Source organism: Symphodus melops, assembly GCF_947650265.1.
Source record: "Symphodus melops genome assembly, chromosome: 1".
In the NCBI taxonomy this organism is placed as follows: Eukaryota; Metazoa; Chordata; class Actinopteri; order Labriformes; family Labridae; genus Symphodus; species Symphodus melops.
The window spans coordinates 16,680,810-16,703,554 of NC_136691.1; the positions used below are offsets into that span (position 1 = coordinate 16,680,810).

The 22,745-nt window shown below is 39.8% G+C and overlaps 1 protein-coding gene and 1 long non-coding RNA gene across 2 annotated transcripts; one reads left to right on the forward strand and one right to left on the reverse strand.

Moving 5' to 3' along the window:
* Positions 1-182: 182 nt before the first annotated feature.
* enpp5 (ectonucleotide pyrophosphatase/phosphodiesterase 5) lies at positions 183-8,640 on the reverse strand. The gene is made up of 4 exons (XM_079349019.1): positions 8,375-8,640; positions 6,153-7,053; positions 5,540-5,716; positions 183-3,604 (listed from the first exon to the last, which is right to left on the reverse strand). Exons 2-4 carry the CDS (start codon positions 7,030-7,032, stop codon positions 3,201-3,203), a joined length of 1,461 nt encoding a protein of 486 aa, XP_079205145.1. The 5' UTR covers positions 7,033-7,053; positions 8,375-8,640; the 3' UTR covers positions 183-3,200.
* Positions 8,641-20,653: 12,013 nt separating this feature from the next.
* Positions 20,654-21,736, forward strand: LOC306834260. The gene is made up of 3 exons (XR_013780463.1): positions 20,654-21,118; positions 21,207-21,324; positions 21,437-21,736. It is a non-coding gene; the product is annotated as an uncharacterized lncRNA (long non-coding RNA).
* Positions 21,737-22,745: the final 1,009 nt, after the last annotated feature.

Here is a 22,745-nt window from a genome sequence, read left to right on the forward strand (position 1 = left end):
ACTTCCGTGACCTAGTTTGGCTGTTATGTCAACGTTCAGAATTTATTTTGCTTTTCAGTTGCTTTCTTGTGAGAATCTGGCAGATAAAAATAAACAATGCAAAATATATATATGTATAATATACTAGATTAATAAACTGTGGAAAGGCCTTGGCCTCAAAACAAAGAGAAAAAACATGTCCCTTTAAATTACAGAAGACTTTAATTGCATCAACATGGCAAAGATATTTAATCATCCATTCTTCAAATCCAAGTTAATAATCCACTGAGATAAATTATTTTCTAATTATTTCCAAATAATTATTTAAATATATTCGACATAATTCATTCCAAGATTTCAGGGCAAAATTATCAGACACCTTTAATAAAACAACAGTTATCAGAAAATTAACATCTTCTGTATAAATTCTTTCAATTTATGAATTTAAATTTTGTAAAAACTATATCACAGTGATGTCTGTCATTTTTGGGGAACAGGTATTAGTTAGTGCATCAAAAAGCAGAAGATCATCTAATCAATCGTTTCCTAAAAGATGCTGAAAAAATATTTTAATTATTTATTTGAATTTTGTTTCTACTTGACTTTTCTATAACTACGCTCATTAAAAAGCTTTTTGGCAAGAGGCACCAAACTTTTGTATCATTTCAAATAGCTACTACGAACAACAAGTGCAAATCAAACATGACCTAAAAAGCATCCAGCCACTGCCCCTTGGTTCTCTTTCGTTTCTATCCTATAGTGCAAATCAGGGGAACAGTTCTCACAAGTCATGCCAAAATGGTCTTCTCAACCCAGCAACAACATAACTCTTAAAAATCCCTAAGACAAAATACTGACCAATAGCAATTTCACTTCACATTTCACCAACAAATGGCCGTGGTAATGACAGTGAGTGTATGAACAAGAGGACAGTATACAGTCATCTACACAGACACATGTTCTCCAAACACAAATCTACAAAATAACAGACTGACACAAACAATTGCACACATTAGAGAGAGAAGTTCTCTGTTATTTAAAAGGCAAACGGTAACTGACTACTAAAGAGTAATGACATACATGTATGAGCAGTAGTCTGGCACATGGAGTGAGACTTAAGTGGAAAATCTGATTCCAAGTATAACATTCAAAATATAACACTGACTCCTGCCACTCTCCTGAGTCCGTTTAAGGGGTTATATATATTTCCCACTGGTCGGTCTTTTTATTTCAAAGAAGCTGCTAATTCGGGGTTCATACCACAGGTACAACAATTGTGGCACAAACCAGACAGCATCTACTTCTGTCCTTCCTTAATGACATACAAATCTGTTTGCAAAGATTTGAAAATGTCGATATACTGTCAAGGAGTAACGGTGTCAGTATGCCACAAAGGAACTGTTGCTGTTTTTAAGATTTTAAACTAGCTTCTCCAAAACCCCGCCTCCAATCTATTTCATTCTGAGAGTTGAGGAGGTATTAGGCTAAGCAATATTTCAAAAATATAACGAGGACACTTTCTTGCATATTTATCAGCAACCAATATTTTCACGATTCGTCGTTGGATATTTATGCCAGTTAAAAAGTATCCTGATAACGAAGGGAGCCGAAAGAAACCAAAAGGTTCATTATGTTAGTAGAGACCAAGTTCTGCTGCTTGTTTCTAGGCTCTTGGTTTGTTTTTAAGGGATCCTTCAGTTTTAAAGTCTCAGAGTTTTAAAGGGGTAGCAAAAAGTAGAGATCATTTCCTCTTCAAAACAAACCGACCTGACAGTTAAAACCAGAAAAAAAGAAAGGAGCAGTCTGAAAGGCTTAGAAATTAACAATATGTCTAGTCCTAAAGCATGTCCTCTGAGGGGGCTGCTAACCAAACTGCTACTTATATCATGTCATGGAATGTATAATGTCTTCATGAGTGATTACCTGGATCTAACTTAAAACACTGATTTTTTTTGTGGCATTTGGTTAAAGTCTGTTTTTATAAAAGGATGTTTGATATTTTACACAAATAGAGCAGAAATCAAGTATCTCCTCAGTAAATGTCTCTCTGAATCATAACTGTCGACAATGAGTAAGAAGAGGGAGTTCCACCAGTTCTACTGTTGTCGGAGCCTTGTTAGCATCATGTTTACATTGATGGCACCGCCTCGCTTAGAAAGCAGTTTTAGTCGAGGAACAGAGAAAAGCATTGCCTATTAACTGCTTATTTAGGAGTCATGTTAGCATCTTTAGATCACGGTGATGTCTTGTAAGTTTATGAGCAATATGAAGCTACGAGTTAACCAAAGTGTGCTAACATTAGTACGCTAACACAACAATGCAGGCCAACTGCAGCCCGAGCACAGGACGACTTTGTCTGCCGCTCACCCTAAATGATGCTTAAATCAATTATGGTGCAGTCTAATTCGCAGGCATTAGCTTCCCATGCAAGCACAATCATGGACTAGCTGGCTGTTATTTTTCTGCTGTGCAAGTAAAAACAAAAGCAACAAATTCCATCAAAATTACTGACACGTTGTTGTTTTATCGGCCAGCCATAAAGACTTTTCTGAAAGCTTCTATAAGCTTCTAAAAGTGAAATCATGTGTACTGAGCACAGACACGTGGTCAGAGATGAGGAGGAGAGAAAGCAAGAACTTTTCCCCTGGAAAAAAATAATAAATAATTATTATTAAATAATAATAATAAAATAAAAAAAAAGATTGTCTGAAAATCTTTGCATGGATGTGGATCATTACTCAATACTTCCCCTCTCTCAGACCGCCAGAAACCTCAGACCAACAACTTCATTTTGAGCATACTGACACCTCCATGGTATCAGAGTCACGGTTTTGGCAACAGTTCTTAATACCTGCCATATTCACAGGTTCATTTTCCACTTTCAGTTTTTAAATGACAGTGAGATGACAAAATTATAGAGGGTAAAATTCACGATAAAAGCAAAGCCACTATAAAGCCCAGGTTTATTATCCTGATAAAGCCTGCACCAGAAGTAAACCCTTCACATTTCCCTTACAAACAAGCAATCAAGGTTTACCTCTATGCATGATTAGGAGGTTAGATTAAATTCCCTTGATCTCTATCTAATAAAAATAGAATCACACTGGCATTTAGTTGTTATAAGGGGAGCATTTGGGGGATGCTTCTGGGCAGAAGAGACTACCTTGGGGAGCAATACCTCCTCTTCTTTTACACGTCTGCCATCATTCCCGTTTCTTCAGCTACAATTGCAAGTCCTCTTGCAGTAAGGGCTGTGACATCTCCCTGCTTCTGTGTTTGAGTGACGGCAGCTGTTTGAGTGTCACTTGTCTGATGTAGACCACCAAAAAGCCCAGCACCATCACCACACCGAGAAAAGAACCCACAACGGGGGCATAGGAATACTTGGGGACCCTGGGAGGAGGGCTGGCCTTGGTTGGAGTCGTGTCCGGGGACAGCAGGTCTATAACGTTCAAGAGGGAGCCATTGTTTGGCAGAGGCTTGATGGACAGGATCTGGCACATGAGAGGGTAAAGGTCGACAGAGCGCATGGAGGTCTTGACGTAGTTCTGGCGGAAAGCTGGCCCCCGGGCGACAAACACTGGCTGCATGCTGCGTAAGGTGTTGTCATAGCCGTGGTTTCCCACTGCAAAGAAAAGGCAAGAAACATACTTCCATTAGAAGACAGAAGACTTCAAATATAATTGTTCTTTCATATGTTAAACTACAAATCTCTAGTTTTCACTTTCCCTGTATCACAAGCAGCACTTTTTTTTTTCTTTTTTTTTCGATTTATTGAATCTGGCCCTGTTGCTCTCTATGATGATATACTACCAGCGCTGTTTATCCAAGCAGACTGCTTACTGCTAAATCAATCACAGCGATGCTCAGGCACATCTAAAAAGTAACAACCTTCGCTGAGAGCTAAGAATGGCTAACTACTGCTCCTACAATGTATCAGGATTATTACACTGCTGTTGAAGGAATTTGCTTTGAGTGCTGCAGATGAAATCAGAATAGTTCATCAGAGGTTTGCTGTGAAAGCAGCATTAGTGAGTTTCAGTATTATCCAATCAGGTCCAGTAGATCAGGCTTCTATTGCATTTAAATAAGAGCTGCCCAGTAATAAGGTCCACGTTATCACAATTTAAGCATTGCAATAGAGTCATCATTAAATCGTTGCAAACACTGGTATTGTGTCAATCATGAAGAGCAGCAGATACAAATAACAAGTTTGTATTAAGGATAATACACCATATTAAATAACTGCTCACATTGTTTGCACATTGTTTGAATTTGGAAGTAACACGCAAATAAAAAACAATAAACACCGCAGGCAGAAGACGAGAGCTACTAGCGAGTAAACAGAGGTAAATAATGAAAGATGTTAAAGATGTTAAAAATGTAAATTCCTTTAAAAACAGTCTTTGCAGTTTTCACATTTGTCAGAACATATTTACACTTAGCATGATGTAAATAAATGTCTTTTTTGTATGAAATTAAACTCATCTAGGAAAATGACAGGTTCTGAAGGTGATCACAAATGGTGATGTTGAGAAGGTGTTAACGTTTGAATCCTTGCACAAGGACCTCTCTATGGGGTGACTGTGGTCTGGGGGTTTGTCCTGGTTCTGTTGGCAAGACGCCGTCCCCTGAACTCAGGGATCAGTGTGTGAATGTGACATGTAGTGTAACAGCACCTTCACGTAGAATAGAAAAACACTTCACATTTACCATTTGTTTCAAAAAAAAAAAAAAATGCATCATTGTTTCAACTAGTCCATGTCAGTCAGAGCTTGGAAGTAACATAAATTAATATATGACTCAGCATTCATTAAAAAATAACCAATAGGGAAAGAAAAAAACTTCATATGTCCATTCTGTGACTTTTTATAACTGTTAGTAATCAATCACCAGGAGGTGCAGATTTGGTCCTCATCAAAGGATAATTATCATTAATAAGTAAGCAATCACATTGTTTATGCACACTGGGACTTCAGTGTAATACTTCAGCTCCTGTACACCAGGGGCCACTGCCACAGCTTGGGTTCGATCGTCTACGCTGTTTAAAGTGCAGCACAGCATCTGTCGTCCAAGCAGTCTAACGCTTTGTGTCTCTCTGGCCAGACAGTCAGCAGGTTTTCCTTACAGCTGCACACTCCTGCAGACCCTTTTACTGATTAACAGGTCTTTAACAGCTGAGGAGAACGTAAGCAGCAAGCTTAGTTGGCATCATCAGCGGTTCGATGAAAAGCGTCCCTCTTCGTGATAGATGGCTGAAGATCTCTTACGTGGGGGAAGTAGTGCTTTAAAAAAAGAGTGAGATTAGACAGAAATAAAAGCCACTGTAGGCAGTGAAAGTCAAACTCACACATATTCTTTCTGTCTCTAAGGGAAAACAAATCTGGCTTTCTGTTTTAATTACCTCTGCAAGAATACGAGTTAGCTTTGGTTCAATGACTCAAAAAACCTCTTGTGAAGCTATTCATAGCAGCAGCTGTTTGAAGCAACTGGGGGGGGAAAAACCTGTTTCATGTGTGCAAAGATTCTCAACACAGCTGTAGGACATTTGAATACGCACACATGAAGGGACTGCTCCTGTTCTGCACGATGGTCCAACCCTCTCTGGCTTCTATGATGATGGGCATGATCCGGGCGTTATGTTGATAGTGGAAGTGCTGGGGAATGTTCTCCTTCTTGTACACCAGCATATTCTGGTTTGCGTCCACAAGCTTATCAAACACCTCTTCAAGCTTCCCTGCAAGGACAATGACAAACTATTTCAGAGAAGGACCATGGAATCAGAGACAACTGGAATTTCGGGAAAACGATCACATTAACAAAGAATTTCAGAATGATAATTACAAATGCACTCTTATTGATATTCAATAACACATTAAAGGACTATGAATCAAAGCGTAACTTGGTCTAAGCCTATTAGCTTAGCCTAGCATGTAAGTCCAAAATATATATATATATTTTTTTGCCCCTCTTTGTTGTTTTTAGGCTTTGTTAAATGATGCTATATCTAGCAGCAGGTTAGCTTAGCATGGCGAAGCAGTCATATATATGTATATATATTTCATACTGTATACCATACAGTCATGCGAGTAGTATCAATCATCTCAGAGACAAGGTCATCGATTAAAGTAGTCTATCTGCTCTCACTCAGATCTGGCGTTTTAAATTCATACCTTCTTTAGGCAGTATCGCCACCACCGGACTCTTATCCACCCAGGTGTACAGGTCTCTGCTCACATACTGATCCAGCTCGATGATTTTATCGGGAGAAAGCTGCACCATTCCATGATCACTGGTCACTATCAGGTTCACTTTCTCATACAGCCGTGCCTTCTTTAGCTCGTTTCGGAGGAATCCAAGCTTCTCATCGATCCCGTAGATGACTTCGTCCATGTGGGAACTCTGTGGACCCAGTTTATGCCCGCTCTCATCTGGCTCCTCCCAGTACAGAACCCCGAAATCAACAGCTTCTTCTTCGGGTGCAGAGAACCACTTGATAAGCTGCTCTACTCTGGATTCAAAGGAGACTGAGGCGTTGTACTGGAGGTACTTATTGGGGAACATGCCATGGATCCTCACATCAGACCCTGGCCACATCGCTGCTCCGCTCCGCCCTCCAGCTTTCTGGATGGTCACCCAGAGAGGCACTGCTTCCTCCCACCACCTGGATTCATATATACTGTCCGTCTCTATGGAGAATGAGCGGTTCAGAGTGCGGTCGTACATCTCATTGGCCACGATGCCATGCGTCTCCGCGTACAGCCCAGTTACCAAGCTGTAGTGGTTGGGGAAGGTTTTGGTGATGTAAGCGTTCTCCACCTGCTCCACCTTCACCCCCTCGTCAATGAGTTTGCGGAAGTTAGGCGTCGGGACCCGGTCGATGTAATCCCACCGAAATCCATCAAAGGAAACGAGCAGCAGTTTGGGCCTGTCCCTCACGTTGTGGTCCACGCGGCCATGTTGGTTGAGGCGATGAAGGGAGACCAGAGGAAGGAGCAAGACCCAAACGCAGAGCAGAGGGCTGCAGCCTCCTCGCAGCAAACAGTGCAGCATCGTGTTGTGGGATTTGACAGCCTGCAAAGAAATAGAAACAGCTTCAGAAGAACTCAACAAGGGGAAGAATATAACCCCATATACCTAGAAAAAGGCATGTTTAAGTAGTTTAGCCTGAGCTGCCTTGTTCCAGTTAAGAAAGATAGGTACGCTTGATCTATAAAACAAAGAATTAATGCAAAGTTATGTTTTCATAATTTGAGAGCAGAGACATGATTTTTACTGAAAATTATGTTAAAATACAATATTTATAGGAGAAAAATGTATTTCATGTCTACTTGCTTATTGTTTGAAAGCTCATTTAGCTATATTTCAACCTTCAATTTCACCTTTGTTGAGGCATATTTCCTGCAAACAAGGTCTTAATAACATTAAAGTCTGGTCAGCTGCATAGACAATAGCTTTTGACAGGGACATAAAAACATTACAAATGGGTGCTTATTGAAACTAGGGTGAAATATGACACTTATTTGTCATAGTTTAAAGTCAAATAATGCTTCTGAATCAAAAGCATGCCCATAGTCTTTTTTTTTTAAATTATTTGCACAAAAGATTGAGGAATGAACAGGGATCTAGATTAGAGCCATGGCAAATATTAGAATAATTAATGAGCAGGATTGAAGATGACATCTTATTTTGAGCAGCATTCGCTCATTTCAGACCATCTTAAATGAGAAACCGGAAAACAGGCTATGATTTCTCATATTAATTAAAATGAAAAACCTTTGGGTGATGCACTTTTACACAGACACACAAAGGAAACTAAAGATGTCACCTTGGGCACAGGGAACATAGGATGTTCCTTTTTTTTTTTTAGACATTAAAAAGATTAAATTATCAATCATGTTTTCCACATTACAAAGTTTAAAATAATGAAAACAATTAATATTAACTCTTCTGTCGAAATTAGTTGAGAAAAGTCACGATCACCTGAGTTCAATAAAGCTTTAAGGATTTATCATCTATAGGCTACCCTCAATAACACGCATTTAAAAGACTTGTTCTCTGAAATGATGAAGATTATGACAAATCCGGGTCTCTATATTACGAGATTTCCTTAACATTAGCTTTTAATGGAGGTAGGTCGAAAGATGTGGACAAACCGATTGTAATGCATTTGTAGGGGCGACATAAGTTTAAAATAATTGATGACAGCCTTCCAACAGACGGTCTGACACATGAATAAAGAGGACATATAGGGATTAGCGTTGCTGCAGAGCTACCAGCTCAAACACGCACTTCAGTCTGTAACAATGTAACAAAGACACAAAGCGGCGTGAGTGCATAAACTGACAATACTGTAACAAAAACGTACAAATATTCATGCTGTCAACAAGCTCACCCTGTTATCTGATCCTGCACCGACTCGTCTCCAAGCTGTACGCAGACACTAGAAAGGCCCGGACGCGTTTATGTCGGAAGGAAGTCCCGCCCTTTTACCCTCCTCTATGTTGTACTTTATTTCTGTCGATTTACAGACAGAACATAACACAAACTAGACAAACTGAACACACAAAGGCTGCCTGGTCTTTCCTGCAAGTGCATAATTTTCTTCGCGCAAAGCTGCTTCCCCAGGATTCCCTACGACTGTGCAAGAGCAGCCGTCCTGTGACGTCATCACGTAGGGTGAGAGGGGAGGAGGAGCACTTTATAAATAGAAATCCTGCTGTCATCCTTATAAAACTTACTGTTAAATTTAGATGTAAGGATAAATAAAATGTCTTGTTAACCGTTTTAATGAAATTGTGATTACATTTGAAACGTGACAGCAGGAAAAAATTGCTCCAAGAATAGAATATAATAATAAAATAATGCTCCATAGGCTACTATACTGTTACTATAAATAGAAACGTTCAAAGACATACTTGCCCTAATTCCGTCAACTAGTTTTTTTTTCAATGCTAAAAGTGTATTGCAATTGACACCTTGCAAAGTAGATGACAAACATTGTCCACTAGGTGTCAGTCAAGTTCTTTCCAAAAAGTCAGAGCGATTTTCTCTTTAGTCAAACAAAGATGGCATCTCAATAATGACACTGCATGGTGAGCGTAAGACTATTACATATGACCTACAGACAAGCTCTGACATTGTAAAGAGAGAGAGGGAAAATGATTTGCTTTTTGTCTTTTAATTCACTTGTTTAATGTTCAATGCAACATGGTTGAGGAACTCACTTGATGTCAATGTTTTGAAATGTTTCTAGGGATAGGAGCGAGGTCATTAACTCTGTCTGCTAAAGATCATGAGACACAATGTATGGCTTTAAATGAGATTTGATACAGTCTTAGCAATATTAAGGCTAGTGCTAGAGCACATTTAATTTAAATATGAGCTTTACATCAGGGTTAACATATAAGAATAAATCTGCAGTCATGAATACAATGCAGAAATCAAATCAATACAGTAGATGTCAAACACGTAAAAACTGAAAAACAAAGGCAAAAATACACATGCATGCCTAGTGTACTTCTATATGATTGCAAGGATAAATACATTTTGAGCTAAAGCTTTAAAAGCAGAGACAGGTGTGATGGAGCTCAATTCAAAAGGTGTGTTCTAGAGAGAAGGACCACAGTAAGTAAACTCTGATCCAACTAGATAGATAGATAGAGAGATAGAGAGATAGAGAGATAGACAGACAGACAGACAGACAGACAGACAGACAGATACTTTATTGATCCTGAGGGAAATTCAAATTCTACAGGTGCTGCTGAAAGACCTCCCCTGATCACCCCATGCAGGTTAACCCAAAATGACACTTTCTTGACATTTGCGGCACACTGTCATAAATGATTCTGTACTCATATACATTCAACTTAATATATCTGATAAAATGTATTCAATATAAATGCGTCCTTGATTTTGTGGCAATTATTTAAGTAACTTTCAAACAAAAATGTTTAAGATAGTATCTGCTTATTTTGGTTTCATTAAATATAATCTTTATGTTTATGTAATTCTAAATTAAGAGAATTTTAATGAATCCAATTCAATAGAAATTAGCTAGTTTTTAGTTGACGAGCACTTCCTGTTATTTTGCGCCGTTTTTCTGCTGAATTCAGCAGCTATCGCCTGGTCACAAAACATAAAGAAAGTGGATAATTTAACACAACAATTTTATTTTGTTGACAAAGGATAGTTTTTTTTATACTGTAGTGTTAATGACAACTTGTTTGTGTATGTTATACAGTGTGGGCGCAATATTTAAAGTCTATGATGCTGCATTGCAAAACACTAATTTAATCTTGTGTTAATTTGACTCTAAAAAAGTGTGGAGCTATATAAACCCTGAAAAAGTGTTGAAATCAACTCTGTTGGAGTTAATTCAACACAGGGATTTTACGCTGAAGCTTCCGATGTCTTTGTGGCAGCACGGAAAAGGGTCAACCAAGATTCAAGATTCAAGATTTCTTTATTTAGTCCCAAAGGAAATTTGCCTTGGACGTACAGGCTGCTGCATAACACATAACACGACAGAAAAGAAAAATACAGTAAAACAGTGCATAGCACACAAGTGCTGACAGTGCAATAAAGTGCATACCTACCTACATACATACATGAATACATACAGACAGACAGACAGACAGACAGACAGACAGACAGACAGACAGACAGGCAGGCAGGCAGGCAGGCAGGCAGGCAGGCAGGCAGGCAGGCAGGCAGGCAGGCAGGCAGGCAGGCAGGCAGGCAGGCAGGCAGGCAGGCAGGCAGGCAGGCAGGCAGACAGACAGACAGACAGACAGACATTCCTTTACAGGAACAGAAACCTACTTACGATCTGAGTTCAACAGAGAAACGGATAGTGGGATAAATGAAAATTTATACCTGTTCAAATATCTTTTCTTATTTTTAACTTGAACTCTGTAACGTCTGCCTGAGGGTAGCAATTCAAGACATTAGAGGGGTCTGCGGCTATTTTCTTAACCTGTCTAAGTACCGTTTCCTCAAATATTGTTTGAAGAGTGGGGTGCTCCCTCATTCCCATCACTTTAAGTGCAGTGTGAACCAATCTGTTTATTTGAGACTTCAACTTCACAGTTAAATTACCAAACCAGGAAACAATTGCATAGCGAAGTATACTTTCGATCACAGAACGATAAAAAAGCAGCATCACCTTCTGCTGGATGCCATGGTGCTACAATGCAGGGAGGACGACAAAGGACAGCGACAAATCAGCCCAACAGTGCCAACAGGGGGCAGCAACCAGTGCAGGTAAGTCTATCATGTGGGAGGGCCCGTCAGCTAGCAGACCCACAAAACCCTCTAACAAAAGGTTAACTTATCTGTATGAACTTTAACCCTTAGATGCACCTTTAAAATACTTACTGAAGTACCCTTCGCACTAAAAAGTGTAAATAAAAACTCAAGCTCTAAATTTTTTATAAAATGTAGGGTTTTTTTTAGGTTGTTTTTTTATATAATGTTATGAACCTGCATCAGTCCTAATCATACATATCAAATGTTAATAATTAAAGTTTTCTTCATGTGATGCAAAAAGCGCCATATTGCATCACATGAAGAAAACTTCCAGGCAAAGAAAAACATATTTTTCTCGTCTCAGGGCAAAATGAGGGTTGGATTCACGACCATTCAACACTACTACCATGTTTCTAATGATACACAGCTTCATGTAAATGAGTGAAGTATCCCTTTAAGTTACAGGGTCCCTGACCGGCTGCTGGCCTCACTGAGGAGGGAGGATGACCTGATGCTGTCCTTGGGGATCAATGAGGCATTAAAGAGCGAGTGGTGTAACCCAGTGGTCCTCATACCAAAGGATTGAGGCATAAGGTTCTGCATTGATTTCAGGTACCCTAATTCATTTCATCATCTTGATGTAAAGTTATATTAAATGGACATCTTTTATATGCCTAGTTTTTATTATTTGGTTTTCTATTTTTGGATCAAATAAAACCCCACCTTTTCTTTAAACTTAAGGATAAGGATAAACTTTATTGATCTCCCAATGGGGGAAATTTGGGTGTTACAATAGCTCCAAAAAACGGTAAATTAGGGAATATAAACAGCATCAAATAGCAAAAAGAAAAAACTCCTGTGTCTCGACGGTCTTACGAGAATGAAGGGCGTCTAAGGGGTGCTCATTCTTTAACACACAGTGGACACATAGACTATGGAAAGAAAGGCTGGCTGGCAGTGTAGAATGTTAGTAGGGTAGGAAGGTGGCGGTCACCTGCACCCGAAAGATATATTTTTTTCACCTATTTTTTTTGTGATCCTTAAGGTCTCTAGTAAAGTAATTTGTATGTTCCCCGATTCAATTTTTGTCCCATGTGTGATTTTTTGGACCATTTATTGTGTCCGAGCATGGTTTTCGGCTGTGAAAATTGAAAACTTTAAATGTACATAGACTCTTAACAGTACATCCTATAGACATGATCCACCCCACATTCTCTTCGTCTTTGCATGAGGAATTCATTGATATGAAGTTTGTTTGGCTCAGATGATGTATGTTGCATAAAATCGCAAACAAATGCCAAAAAATATAAAAAAAATCTGTGAAATTAAGTCACTAGAGCTCCTCCCCTATGGACCCTGTTGATATATTTTTTCTAATCTTAGTGTTTTTATAGTCTTTAGGATGTCTAATAAACAAATGTTGATGATCCCAACCTAAAATAGTCTTACATGTATGACTTTTCTGTCTATTATGGTTGCCACCCTGGATTTCCAAAAAAGCTAAGCATAACATTTAGACAATGTGCATTCGTTACATTAGGCCTACGTCTTGCAATTTTCTTTTTCATAGATGAAGGGTAATGATGTCTATTCATCGGATAGTAGGTCTTCATAGTCAATTTCTTGCTCCTCGGTTTCTTCACGATTGACCTCATCAATTGCTTCCTGAAGCAAGTCGGTCAATGAATTCGGGAGGTTAGGTCCACAAGACCACACTGGTTCCAGGATACCCTCCTCAGTCTTTTCCCACCCTTGGCCAAGATCATGGGGCTTGGGACACCAGAACATTGGTGTGGCTGCTCTTTTGTAGATGGCCAGACGGTGGTTTACACGGTGGATATGTGGGACAAGGTTGTCTTGGCAGGGAGGGAGCCGGGACAGGTCTACCTTGGATCTCGTAGTAAGTGACTCGTCCTGCCCTATCATTTTCCTAAGCATGATGCTGCACACCTTGTTGACCCACTTTTCGCGGGCCTGGCCATACATCAAGCATATAAATGCCTCAATGTCCTCCATCACATCTGGCTCCACAGACCACTGATCACCAAGTTTCCTACAGACATACAACAGTATTACAGTCACAATGTATCAATAACTATGTTTACCATTAATCGTCATGATATGCCACAAAGTATCTGGTTAACAATACTCACTTGAAAGCTGCATGGTACTTTGGATTCTTCTGCAGCTTTTTCAGAGGCCCGACCTTCCCTTTACCTCTAAAGGTACTTGTTACGTCTTCCCCTGTGAAAACGTAGAGGCCGAGTATAGTTGTACAGTAGTCTGCCCCTTTACATTCTGCAAGTTCGCTGACATTTAGGATTCGCCTGTGCTTTTCGCTCCCAATGTCGACATAGATGGTCAGTGGGATGCATTGGGCATGGTGTAGAAGAATGAAGAAAATATCCATATCTGGAGTCCTCACGACAGCCACCAGCCACCCCAGTTGAGCGGCATAGAGTAGGTATAAAACAACCCGGGTGTCTGTCTCCTCCTGAGTTGACTCCAGCTGAGGTATGGCATGTGTGGACACCTGAAACAAGTTATTGAGTAAGGTGTGATAGTCCACAGAAACACAATTTCATCAGTTTCTAGTATATATCTGGCTAAATGTTTTCCAAAAGTTTCTAATAAAAAAGAAGAAAATTAAACTACTCACGTGGCCATCTGATGACTGCAACTGATAGGCTTTGCCTTCAACAACAACCACTGCAGTCCCACATTTCTGCAGCCGTGAAGCAGACACGTTGCTGCCCCATACCTGATGAAGCAGCCTGCAGAGTTGTGTCTTGTTGTCTTTATTTGCCAGGAAGAGTTTGAAGTCACTCGGCTTCCTAGTTGCAGGACCACCAATGATGTACCACTGCGACACACCTCGACGCAATCTCTCCTGGGCTTTGACAGAATGCTGATGATAGGAGTCCGTTGAGAAAATACAATTCTTCTTAGCCACCATATGGTCAAGGGCCTGGAGACAAATGCCCTCGAATGTTGGTGGGAGGTTCATCAGAGAATGAAAGAGTGCATTGCCATCCTGGATGTAAAAGGCATCCTTGGGATAAGGCACATCCTCCAAACAATCTTCCATCAAATGATGAAGCATTGCAGCCTTGTTTGTCTTGTTGAAAAAACCATCAGGTGTTCCTAAGCTGGGAGGAACTGGGAAGAGCGAGTATCGCTTCAAGGTTCAGGGGTTCTTCCAGGTTCTGCGATTTCATCAACAGCATGAACGCTAGCTCGCTTTGTCCTCTGTACTGCAACATCTGCATCAATGCACAGGTAAAGAATACTGTTATCTTCAGTGTGTGTGTGTGTTGAAGGAACAAAGAGGGGACACATTAGAGAGTGATGAGGTGAGAAAATACACCAGGAATCTAGCAGTCAAAAGATAAGAGATTGGTGGTCGTGTGTGTGAGTGTCAACAATTATGACTTTATGTTATGAGGAGTATGGAGTCTCGTACCTTTCCTTGGGAGCCAGTGAGCTTGACTGTTTTGTTTGAGGCATCCATAGTCTTCAGCTTCATCTTCTTGACTGGCTAAAAGGTCAGCGCGAAGTATCGCTGCAGACCGGTCCTCTTGACCAAAGCAATTTCGTTGTTCTTGTACCTGTACTTGTATCAATGACAAATAAATGATTCTGATTCTGATTCTGATTCTGATTCTGAGAACAGCTCCTCAGAAGAGCCATTCACAAAGCAATCCTGGATGAAAGCCTCTTTGGACCTCTTGCCTGCCGCCTCCGCGCGTAAGACATCAAACTCCACATCCGGGTAAGAAGGGGCACCAGATGCAAGGTTGTAGAGATGTTCTTTGTCAACCAAGGAGAAAGGATTGGTAAAGTTTTGAATAGCAGAGATAGTACGCTGAACTGCCTCCTCTGATATCTTGACTTCAGCTCTCTCCAGCTCTCTATGTTTTCCAGCCTTCAAGCTATCAGGGTCATCCATGAGGTCACAGACCTCCAGCATCTTCTCAAAGTATTGAGCACGAATTGATGTTGTTCGACACCATCGCTGGTAGGCTCCATACATGGAGAAGAGACCTATGAATCCACCTGAAAGGAATTACATACTTCAGTATTGCACTTTTCCCCATAATGGTTTTCCACAATGTTTTGTTATTGACAGATTAATTTGTAGTAATAGCTCAATGTTAAGTAGCCTACCATCTGACTTTGCAGATCTCATAAATGTCTCCTCCATTGTCTTGTCCACTGCACAGAGTGAGCCAGGAATCAGAGAACGTGCCACTGCAATGCCACCTTTCCGCAGCAGCTCCTTTGCACCGGGATGAGATCTATCAATATTTGTCAGGAACACCTCCAGCCACACCAAGTACCTGTTGAGGGGTAGAATATTACAGATTATTAATTAATCACCACTACACATACGTAACAACATTGTCTTATTCATAGTGTAATGAATGTCTCATATTTGACTGACATGTTGATTACCTTGAGTAGTTCGGACCATTATATGCAAAGAATGGATCTGCCATGTCCCCGTTGCATTTGTGGAATAGAGCCAAGTTGTTTGTCTTCACAGAGAATTGCAACATCACGATCAGACGGGCATGATCAATCACACTCAACCAGAAAGAGGCAGTCTTGCCAAGGTGGCCAGCACGCACCTTGTTTTCATATGCCTCATACTTCTTGACGATGTTGAGAGTGGAGGGATCCTTCAGGGCAAGGTCAGGGTTTTCCCGACTACATGTCTGAACTAGATCAAAGAGGGCTTTGGGATTAGTAATCTCTACACTCTCCTCTTCAATGAACCTCTCAAGTAGCAGTCGTTCCATGGCTTCACTGTCTTGAGACAGAACAGTGCTTTTGCATATGCCTTCCCCTCCAGGACACCTTCGAGACAGCCACTAGTGACAAGTTCTGCCTCGAGGAGGATTTTAGCGTAGCCTGAGCCCCTGCATTTGTGGGCAGTCTCCATGCCCATGTAGTTCATCCCAGTGTGAAAGGGTCCTGGGGTGACAACATGCCTTTCATACTGATCTGGAAATTTCCAAATGAGAGGCAGGGCCTTCGTGCAACCACTGAGGTCAAAGGTGTTGAGGACGTACTCCTGACCCACCTCCATGGTGGCCCCCTCAGACTGTTTTAGCAGCTGCGTGACACTGAATTTCTCCTAACAGCTTTTTTGTGTTTTGGCCTTGCTAAATCTGCACTTTCTGACGGCCTTCCGCGGCGTCGACTTTTGACTACATTTATCGGTCATTGACAATATTTATGAAATTGGAATTAATTCAGATCTTAATTATAAGCTTGACAAACTATTTTAAAGTGGGGAATATGTTTATCATAGATACAAGGCATTACTAATATGTAACCGTTTGAAAAAGAAATTTGTATAGACATAATGTACAGTCAAGGCAATTGTTTTTTAGAAATCCAGGGTGGCAACCATAATAGACAGAAAAGTCATACATGTAAGATTATTTTAGGTTGGGATCATCAACATTTGTTTATTAGACATCCTAAAGACTATAAAAACACTAAGATTAGAAAAAATATATCAACAGGGTCCATAGGGGAGGAGCTCTAGTGACTTAATTTCACAGATTTTTTATATTTTTTGGCATTTGTTTGCGATTTTATGCAACATACATCATCTGAGCCAAACAAACTTCATATCAATGAATTCCTCAAAGACGAAGAGAATGTGGGGTGGATCATGTCTATAGGATGTACTGTTAAGAGTCTATGTACATTTAAAGTTTTCAATTTTCACAGCCGAAAACCATGCTCGGACACAATAAATGGTCCAAAAAATCACACATGGGACAAAAATTGGATCGTGGAACATACAAATTACTTTACTAGAGACCTTTAGGATCACAAAAAAATAGGTGAAAAAAATATATCTTTCGGGTGCAGGTGACCCCCACCTTCCTACCAGACTATGTGGGCTTATCTCCAGGCCGCAGTCAGCGGTGAGCTCCGACCATCAGGCTCCTCACAAGCATACAGTCTCTTCCTCAAGTTTTGTTTTGTGTTTTGGTTGGTCAATCGAAAAGGGGACTAAAACGGGATGTAGTGGACATCCATCTGTTTGTGTGGATGTCGGGGCTCCTCCCTTCACTCCAACTCTTATATCACCTTTCACACCTGTGCAACTGTTAATTCATAAGCCCCACCCACTACCAGCCAGCCAAACTCAAAGAAAAAGAGTATGTTGAGTTCACTAAGAGACTTTAGAACCTAGCAACGGTAAGAGTGTTTATAAGGCACACTGCAAGTAAAGGCCTGTGCCGGCCATGAAATGTTTTTCAGATTTCATCTGTTGTCTTGAATTTCCCTCGGGATCAATAAAGTATCTATCTATCTATCTATCTATCTTGATAATGTCACCAGTTGCAATAATTCCAATGGATATATTACCTACATGTAGATGTGGGTTCTTCTTTTGTAGAGAAGCCATCCAGTGGCGACTAGAAAAGGTACGGTTATCTCCTCAAACAGAAAGATGAGAGAACTCTGTACCAATTTTTTAACAGAGCAGTGGAGTGTAACACAGGAGTTAAGAATCTGATCAGTCTATGTGGCTCTGAATGGTTTTGTTGCTGTGACGTAATTTTAATGTTATTTTTTGTTACTACCGATATGGACTATTCTACTGACTTGGTTCAAAGTGAAGTTGGAAATATTTATTCCCAAAATGTTGTCCCCATGATATTTTTCTGTTCATTATATATACATACATATTGTACACATATTTGGAAAAAGAACAGTCAACTCTTATATTGTATTTTCAGACTGCTTTTCCTCTCCCTAAATCTGTCACTACCAAAACTTAGTCTTAAACTATTAGAAACAAATATTTTGTTAACCGTGTTGGTGTTTACTTTCCCTGTGTATTTCAAAATGATGGGATTTAACTTGTCTTTTTCACATTGAAATTATCATGTGACTACTGAACACTGCCATATGTTTCAGAAGTGACAATTGTAGCTAGTTTTAAGCATAACTAAAGAATAGGAGGAAGCACAAGGCTAGCGTGTGGATTAATAAAGGATATCTTTTTAAACTGACTGTCTCTGATAAATATATTATATAGTTATTATATATTCCTCAAATTAACATATGTAAGCCAACATAATGTGTGACAGCTGAAAGTAAAAAGTAAAGTAAAAGTTTTTTTGGGGGGGTTTTTTTGATAAAGGAGCTAGTGCAACAATGTATAAAAACAGCAGAAATCAAGTCCCTTTAAATATCTACAATGAGTGAGAAGTGTCAGCTGTACTGTTGTCACGGTCTTGCGTATAAAGGTGTTTTAGTCAACGAATGGAGAAATAAGAAGAATAACATAAGAATAACATACTTACTGCTTATTCAGATGTTATGTAAGTGTCTTTAGTTATCGATCATTCTGTGTCAATTTATGTTTTATGTGAAGCTATCAGTTAACAGTGTGCTAACACAACACTGCAGACCATGGCATTTTGCTTCTCAATCAAAGGACTTTTTTCCCACCACCTGCTCTACATGGTGCTTAATTACAGTGTGTTTTGATTAATCTTCGTGTGAATGTGAGGGGAGAGGGGTTTGGAGGTGTGTTGCTGAGACTTCACAATAGCGGAGGTGTTGCTTCAGAGAGGCCTTGCAGAAGAAAAGGTACTTAACTTTATTTGGATGCATTTCTCTTTCTTCCATTTAACTTTTTTTTATTATTATTTTGTCTTCTCTTTCTCACAGACTTACTAAACAGAAGACGGAGAGGATGGACTTTTCTAATAACGGGGGTTGGTTGACAATTGCATCTGTGATAATTGATGGTGTGCAAGACTCCTATACATGTGTCACAATAAACAAAAAATACAAAATGCTTTTCTGGAATATTAAGTGTTTCATCAAATATTTTTTATCCCACTAACATTCAAAAGCTACTATAGGACTGTTAACAAGCACGGATGAATACACACTTTTCCAACTGGGTGTAATATCTAGCCTTATAAAGCAACTGCACTGTTAAAACAAGTAAAGTCAAAATTTAATTTAATCTTTTTATTTGTGTAGCTATTTTAAAAGCAACTGGGGGGTTGTTGACAGACAAGGGACAAATATTAAAGTAAGAAAATGATGGTAGTGTGTATTTTACATAATACGCGGCCTTTAAGTTATAAACGCCTGTATATCCTGTTTTGTGTCTAAATGCCAAAAAAATTTTTTTGTTTGATTTAATACATATATAACAGGAGATAAATAAAATCCTAAATTCTTTTCCCAGAATCACACAAATTCATATTTTATTAGTGTACTGCTCATATATTTATCACCAGCTGCTCTTTATTCTAGTTGCTCAAGGTCACTGCTTCTCCTGTTTTTGAAAAACAGTTAGCGCTGTGTAACTCTCTGTCTCCTGTTTTCGCACCACAATCAGCAGTCGTACCTCTCTGTATTAGTCCACTGCCAAGATAGCAGAAGACAGTCCCCTGAAACTATCCTTCATGAAACTGTCTTTATTAAAACTATTGTTTTGCCATTATCAGTTCTTCTTCTTTCTTGCTGGCCTGGGCCGAGCAGCACTCGCATCACAATGTATGGAGGCTATAGTCCTCACGTGGGCGGCCCGGGTTCAACTCTGGCCTGCGGCCCCTTCCCGCATGTCATTCCCCTCTCTCTTTCGATTTCCGTATGTATCCACTTTCTCTCTCTCCCATAATAAAGGCAGAAAAAGCCAGAAAAATTTGAATAGTGAAAAAAAAAGAGATTCTGTGAATATTAACTGTAAAAGGAGGATTGGGATTTTCATCTAAACTGGCATAATTCTGACGGTCAGACCCAGAGAGGGGCAACAGCCCTTTTGTCACATGAAATGTGTTAAAGGGTGGCAGATTGACACACAAATGACAACTTTTTGACGTGTATATTTACATCGTAGAGCCTTCTCAGGGAAGACTCAAATTCGTGTAAATATCACACGGTCAGTGTCAATCATAATGGGAACAAAGGGTGGTAATAGGTAACTAGTGGGATATACATTGTGAATTAGAAATTAGGGTGTGGTCACTACGGTCCGAATTCAAAGCCGATCCAAAGGATCTAAGGTTGGAGGGCCCGGACTCTCAAATTAGTTGAGAGCCTAGAAGCTTGGCCTTCACTCCTTGATCGGTAATGAATCATCAAACGTATTGGTGAAACATTATTTGGACTGAATTGATTCACACGTGTATGATCTGTTTGAACCTCACATAAATTAATCATGGCAGAAAAGGCGATTGAAAAGTGGAAGGATGGGAAGCATCTTTAATATAAAGAATTAAAAACATGTTGGGCTTTCCACCCTACCCTTTGAATAGTTGAAGAAACGCATCACTCACCACACAGACAGGCACAAGGAAAGTGAGAAGGATGAAGCTTCTCAGCTTATGTGATGGATACAGCCACACATTAAAAGGTTGTAGGCCACACAATAGTGATGTTACGAGATGTGCCGAGGCTTTGAAGCGTGTGTCGAGTAATGGAGGTGGCGGTTCTGCGAAGCGCGTATCGAGGCTTGCTTCATTTAGGGGAGGAGCCGAAAATGATGACGTCTGAAGCCTCGCTGCCCGGCTGTACCACGTGACTGCTTCGGGAAGTGGTTCAGATTTTGCCGCGAGGTTTGACAGCAATATAAACCCCTCAGGCTCCATTCAAAATGTGGGTTTTTGAGAGAGAGTTGCGGTCAGTTGAGAGTTTGGATAGAGTTTTGATAGTTTGGATACTAGAGTTTGGATAGCGTTGATATAGTTTGGAGAGTTAGGATAGAGAGAGAGAGAGATAGATTGAGGATTTAGGAGAGTGGAGAGAAATCTAGGTTGCCTAGGGGATGGAGCCAGCTAGGAAGAGGAGGACTTCCCCTGTGTGGGAACATTTTGATTTGATAACTCCTAACAAGGTAAGCTAAATCTAACATTATTTCAGACCAAATAGGTTTGCTTATCAAGAACTGCATTTTCATTCACTGTTTGTTATTTTATTCAAAGGTGAGGTGTTTATTGTGTTCCAAGGAGCTGGGGTACAATAACAACACCTCATCCATGCTAAGGCATTACCGTGCCTTGCATGAGAATAAGGAGGCAACTGGAGCTTCACCCAGCCAAGGTAAATCACTACAATATTATAAACGCGCTATAATAATTTTTCCATGTTGACTTTTGTTTATTGTGCAAATAAAGACAATTAACAGACACTGTATTTATTCTCATTTGACCAGCCACCAGAAAACAAGAGCTGGATGAAGCCCTGGTCTCCATGATAGTGAAGGATACACAGCCCTTCAGTGTTGTGGATGACGTTGGATTCAGGACATTTGTGTCCAAACTGGATCCCAATTATTCTGTACCCTGTGAAAGGGTGTTTTCAAAGGCCGGAGAGGTTGTGTAAAAAAAAAAGGAATCGCTTAAAACCAAAAACTGTTGAGAAACTGTTGTTTCTGAATAAAAATGAATAAAATCTCCCCTTTTCTGTACATCATTGTCCAAGTTACACAAGCATATTCAGTGCCCTTTTCCTAGTTCCACAAGCACTTTAACAGTCCTATGCCTGCTTAAAGCCATGCCATTTTCCTAAAGTGACAGAAAAACACTACACAACCTATCATATATACTACCATTTTTTGAAAATGTACACAGAAAAAATGTAAGAATACTTTATTATACACGTGATAATTTATGTAGAGAAATTATTTGGTCATACATTTTTTTTGTAATTCATAGTAATTCTCAAGAGCCATTACAGACACAAAAATTCAATGCATCACACATTATGTGGTTAAGATCATAGGTTAAGATACAGCTGCCTGTAATTATAAACCTGGCCAGTAGGTGGTTTCGTGTGCACATGAAGCTTCGTGAGATGAACCCTTTCTCGAACCAATTGGCTCAAGTGGTTCAATGCCTCGTGAGGCTTCATCTCACCATCACTACCACACTACTTTCACTCACGTCATTTGCAAACATTTCCAATTAATGACACAGGTTATTCGTTTGGCTGAGCTGCTCTGTTTATTAAAGCTTTTGATTTAAGTACACGCATTCCATTTTTTTTAGTTATTGTTTGTTCATAAAGTAAAGTTGTATTAATTAATTTCTCTTTTCCTTTTGAGTTACCTGGCTGGTGTGCTCTCCGTCCTGGTTGAACAAAGGATGAGGCTGAGGGTGGAGCTTGACTTTGTGGATGAGGACCATACCAAGTGCTCAAATATCAGGAGGGGGGATCAGGGTCCCTTGGGGTTAACTTTTAGTTATTTTGTGTGTCATCCTTCCCTGTGTGTTGGTTTTGGTTTGGTCAGCAGCTTTAAATATCCCCCTCAGTTCTCATTTTCTCAGGTCTGTTAGTTGAGTTCACACTCTGTTTAGTTAGCACAAGCTTTCAGTAGAGTTATGTTATTTATAAGTAATTTACTTATACACCTTGACAGTGTTTATTTTTGCCTTTGTTAAACAACATTTTTGAATAAAGAAACTTGTTTTTTTGAACTTTTAACCTGTGTTCGCTTACCTTGACTGCTTGGTCCAAGAGAG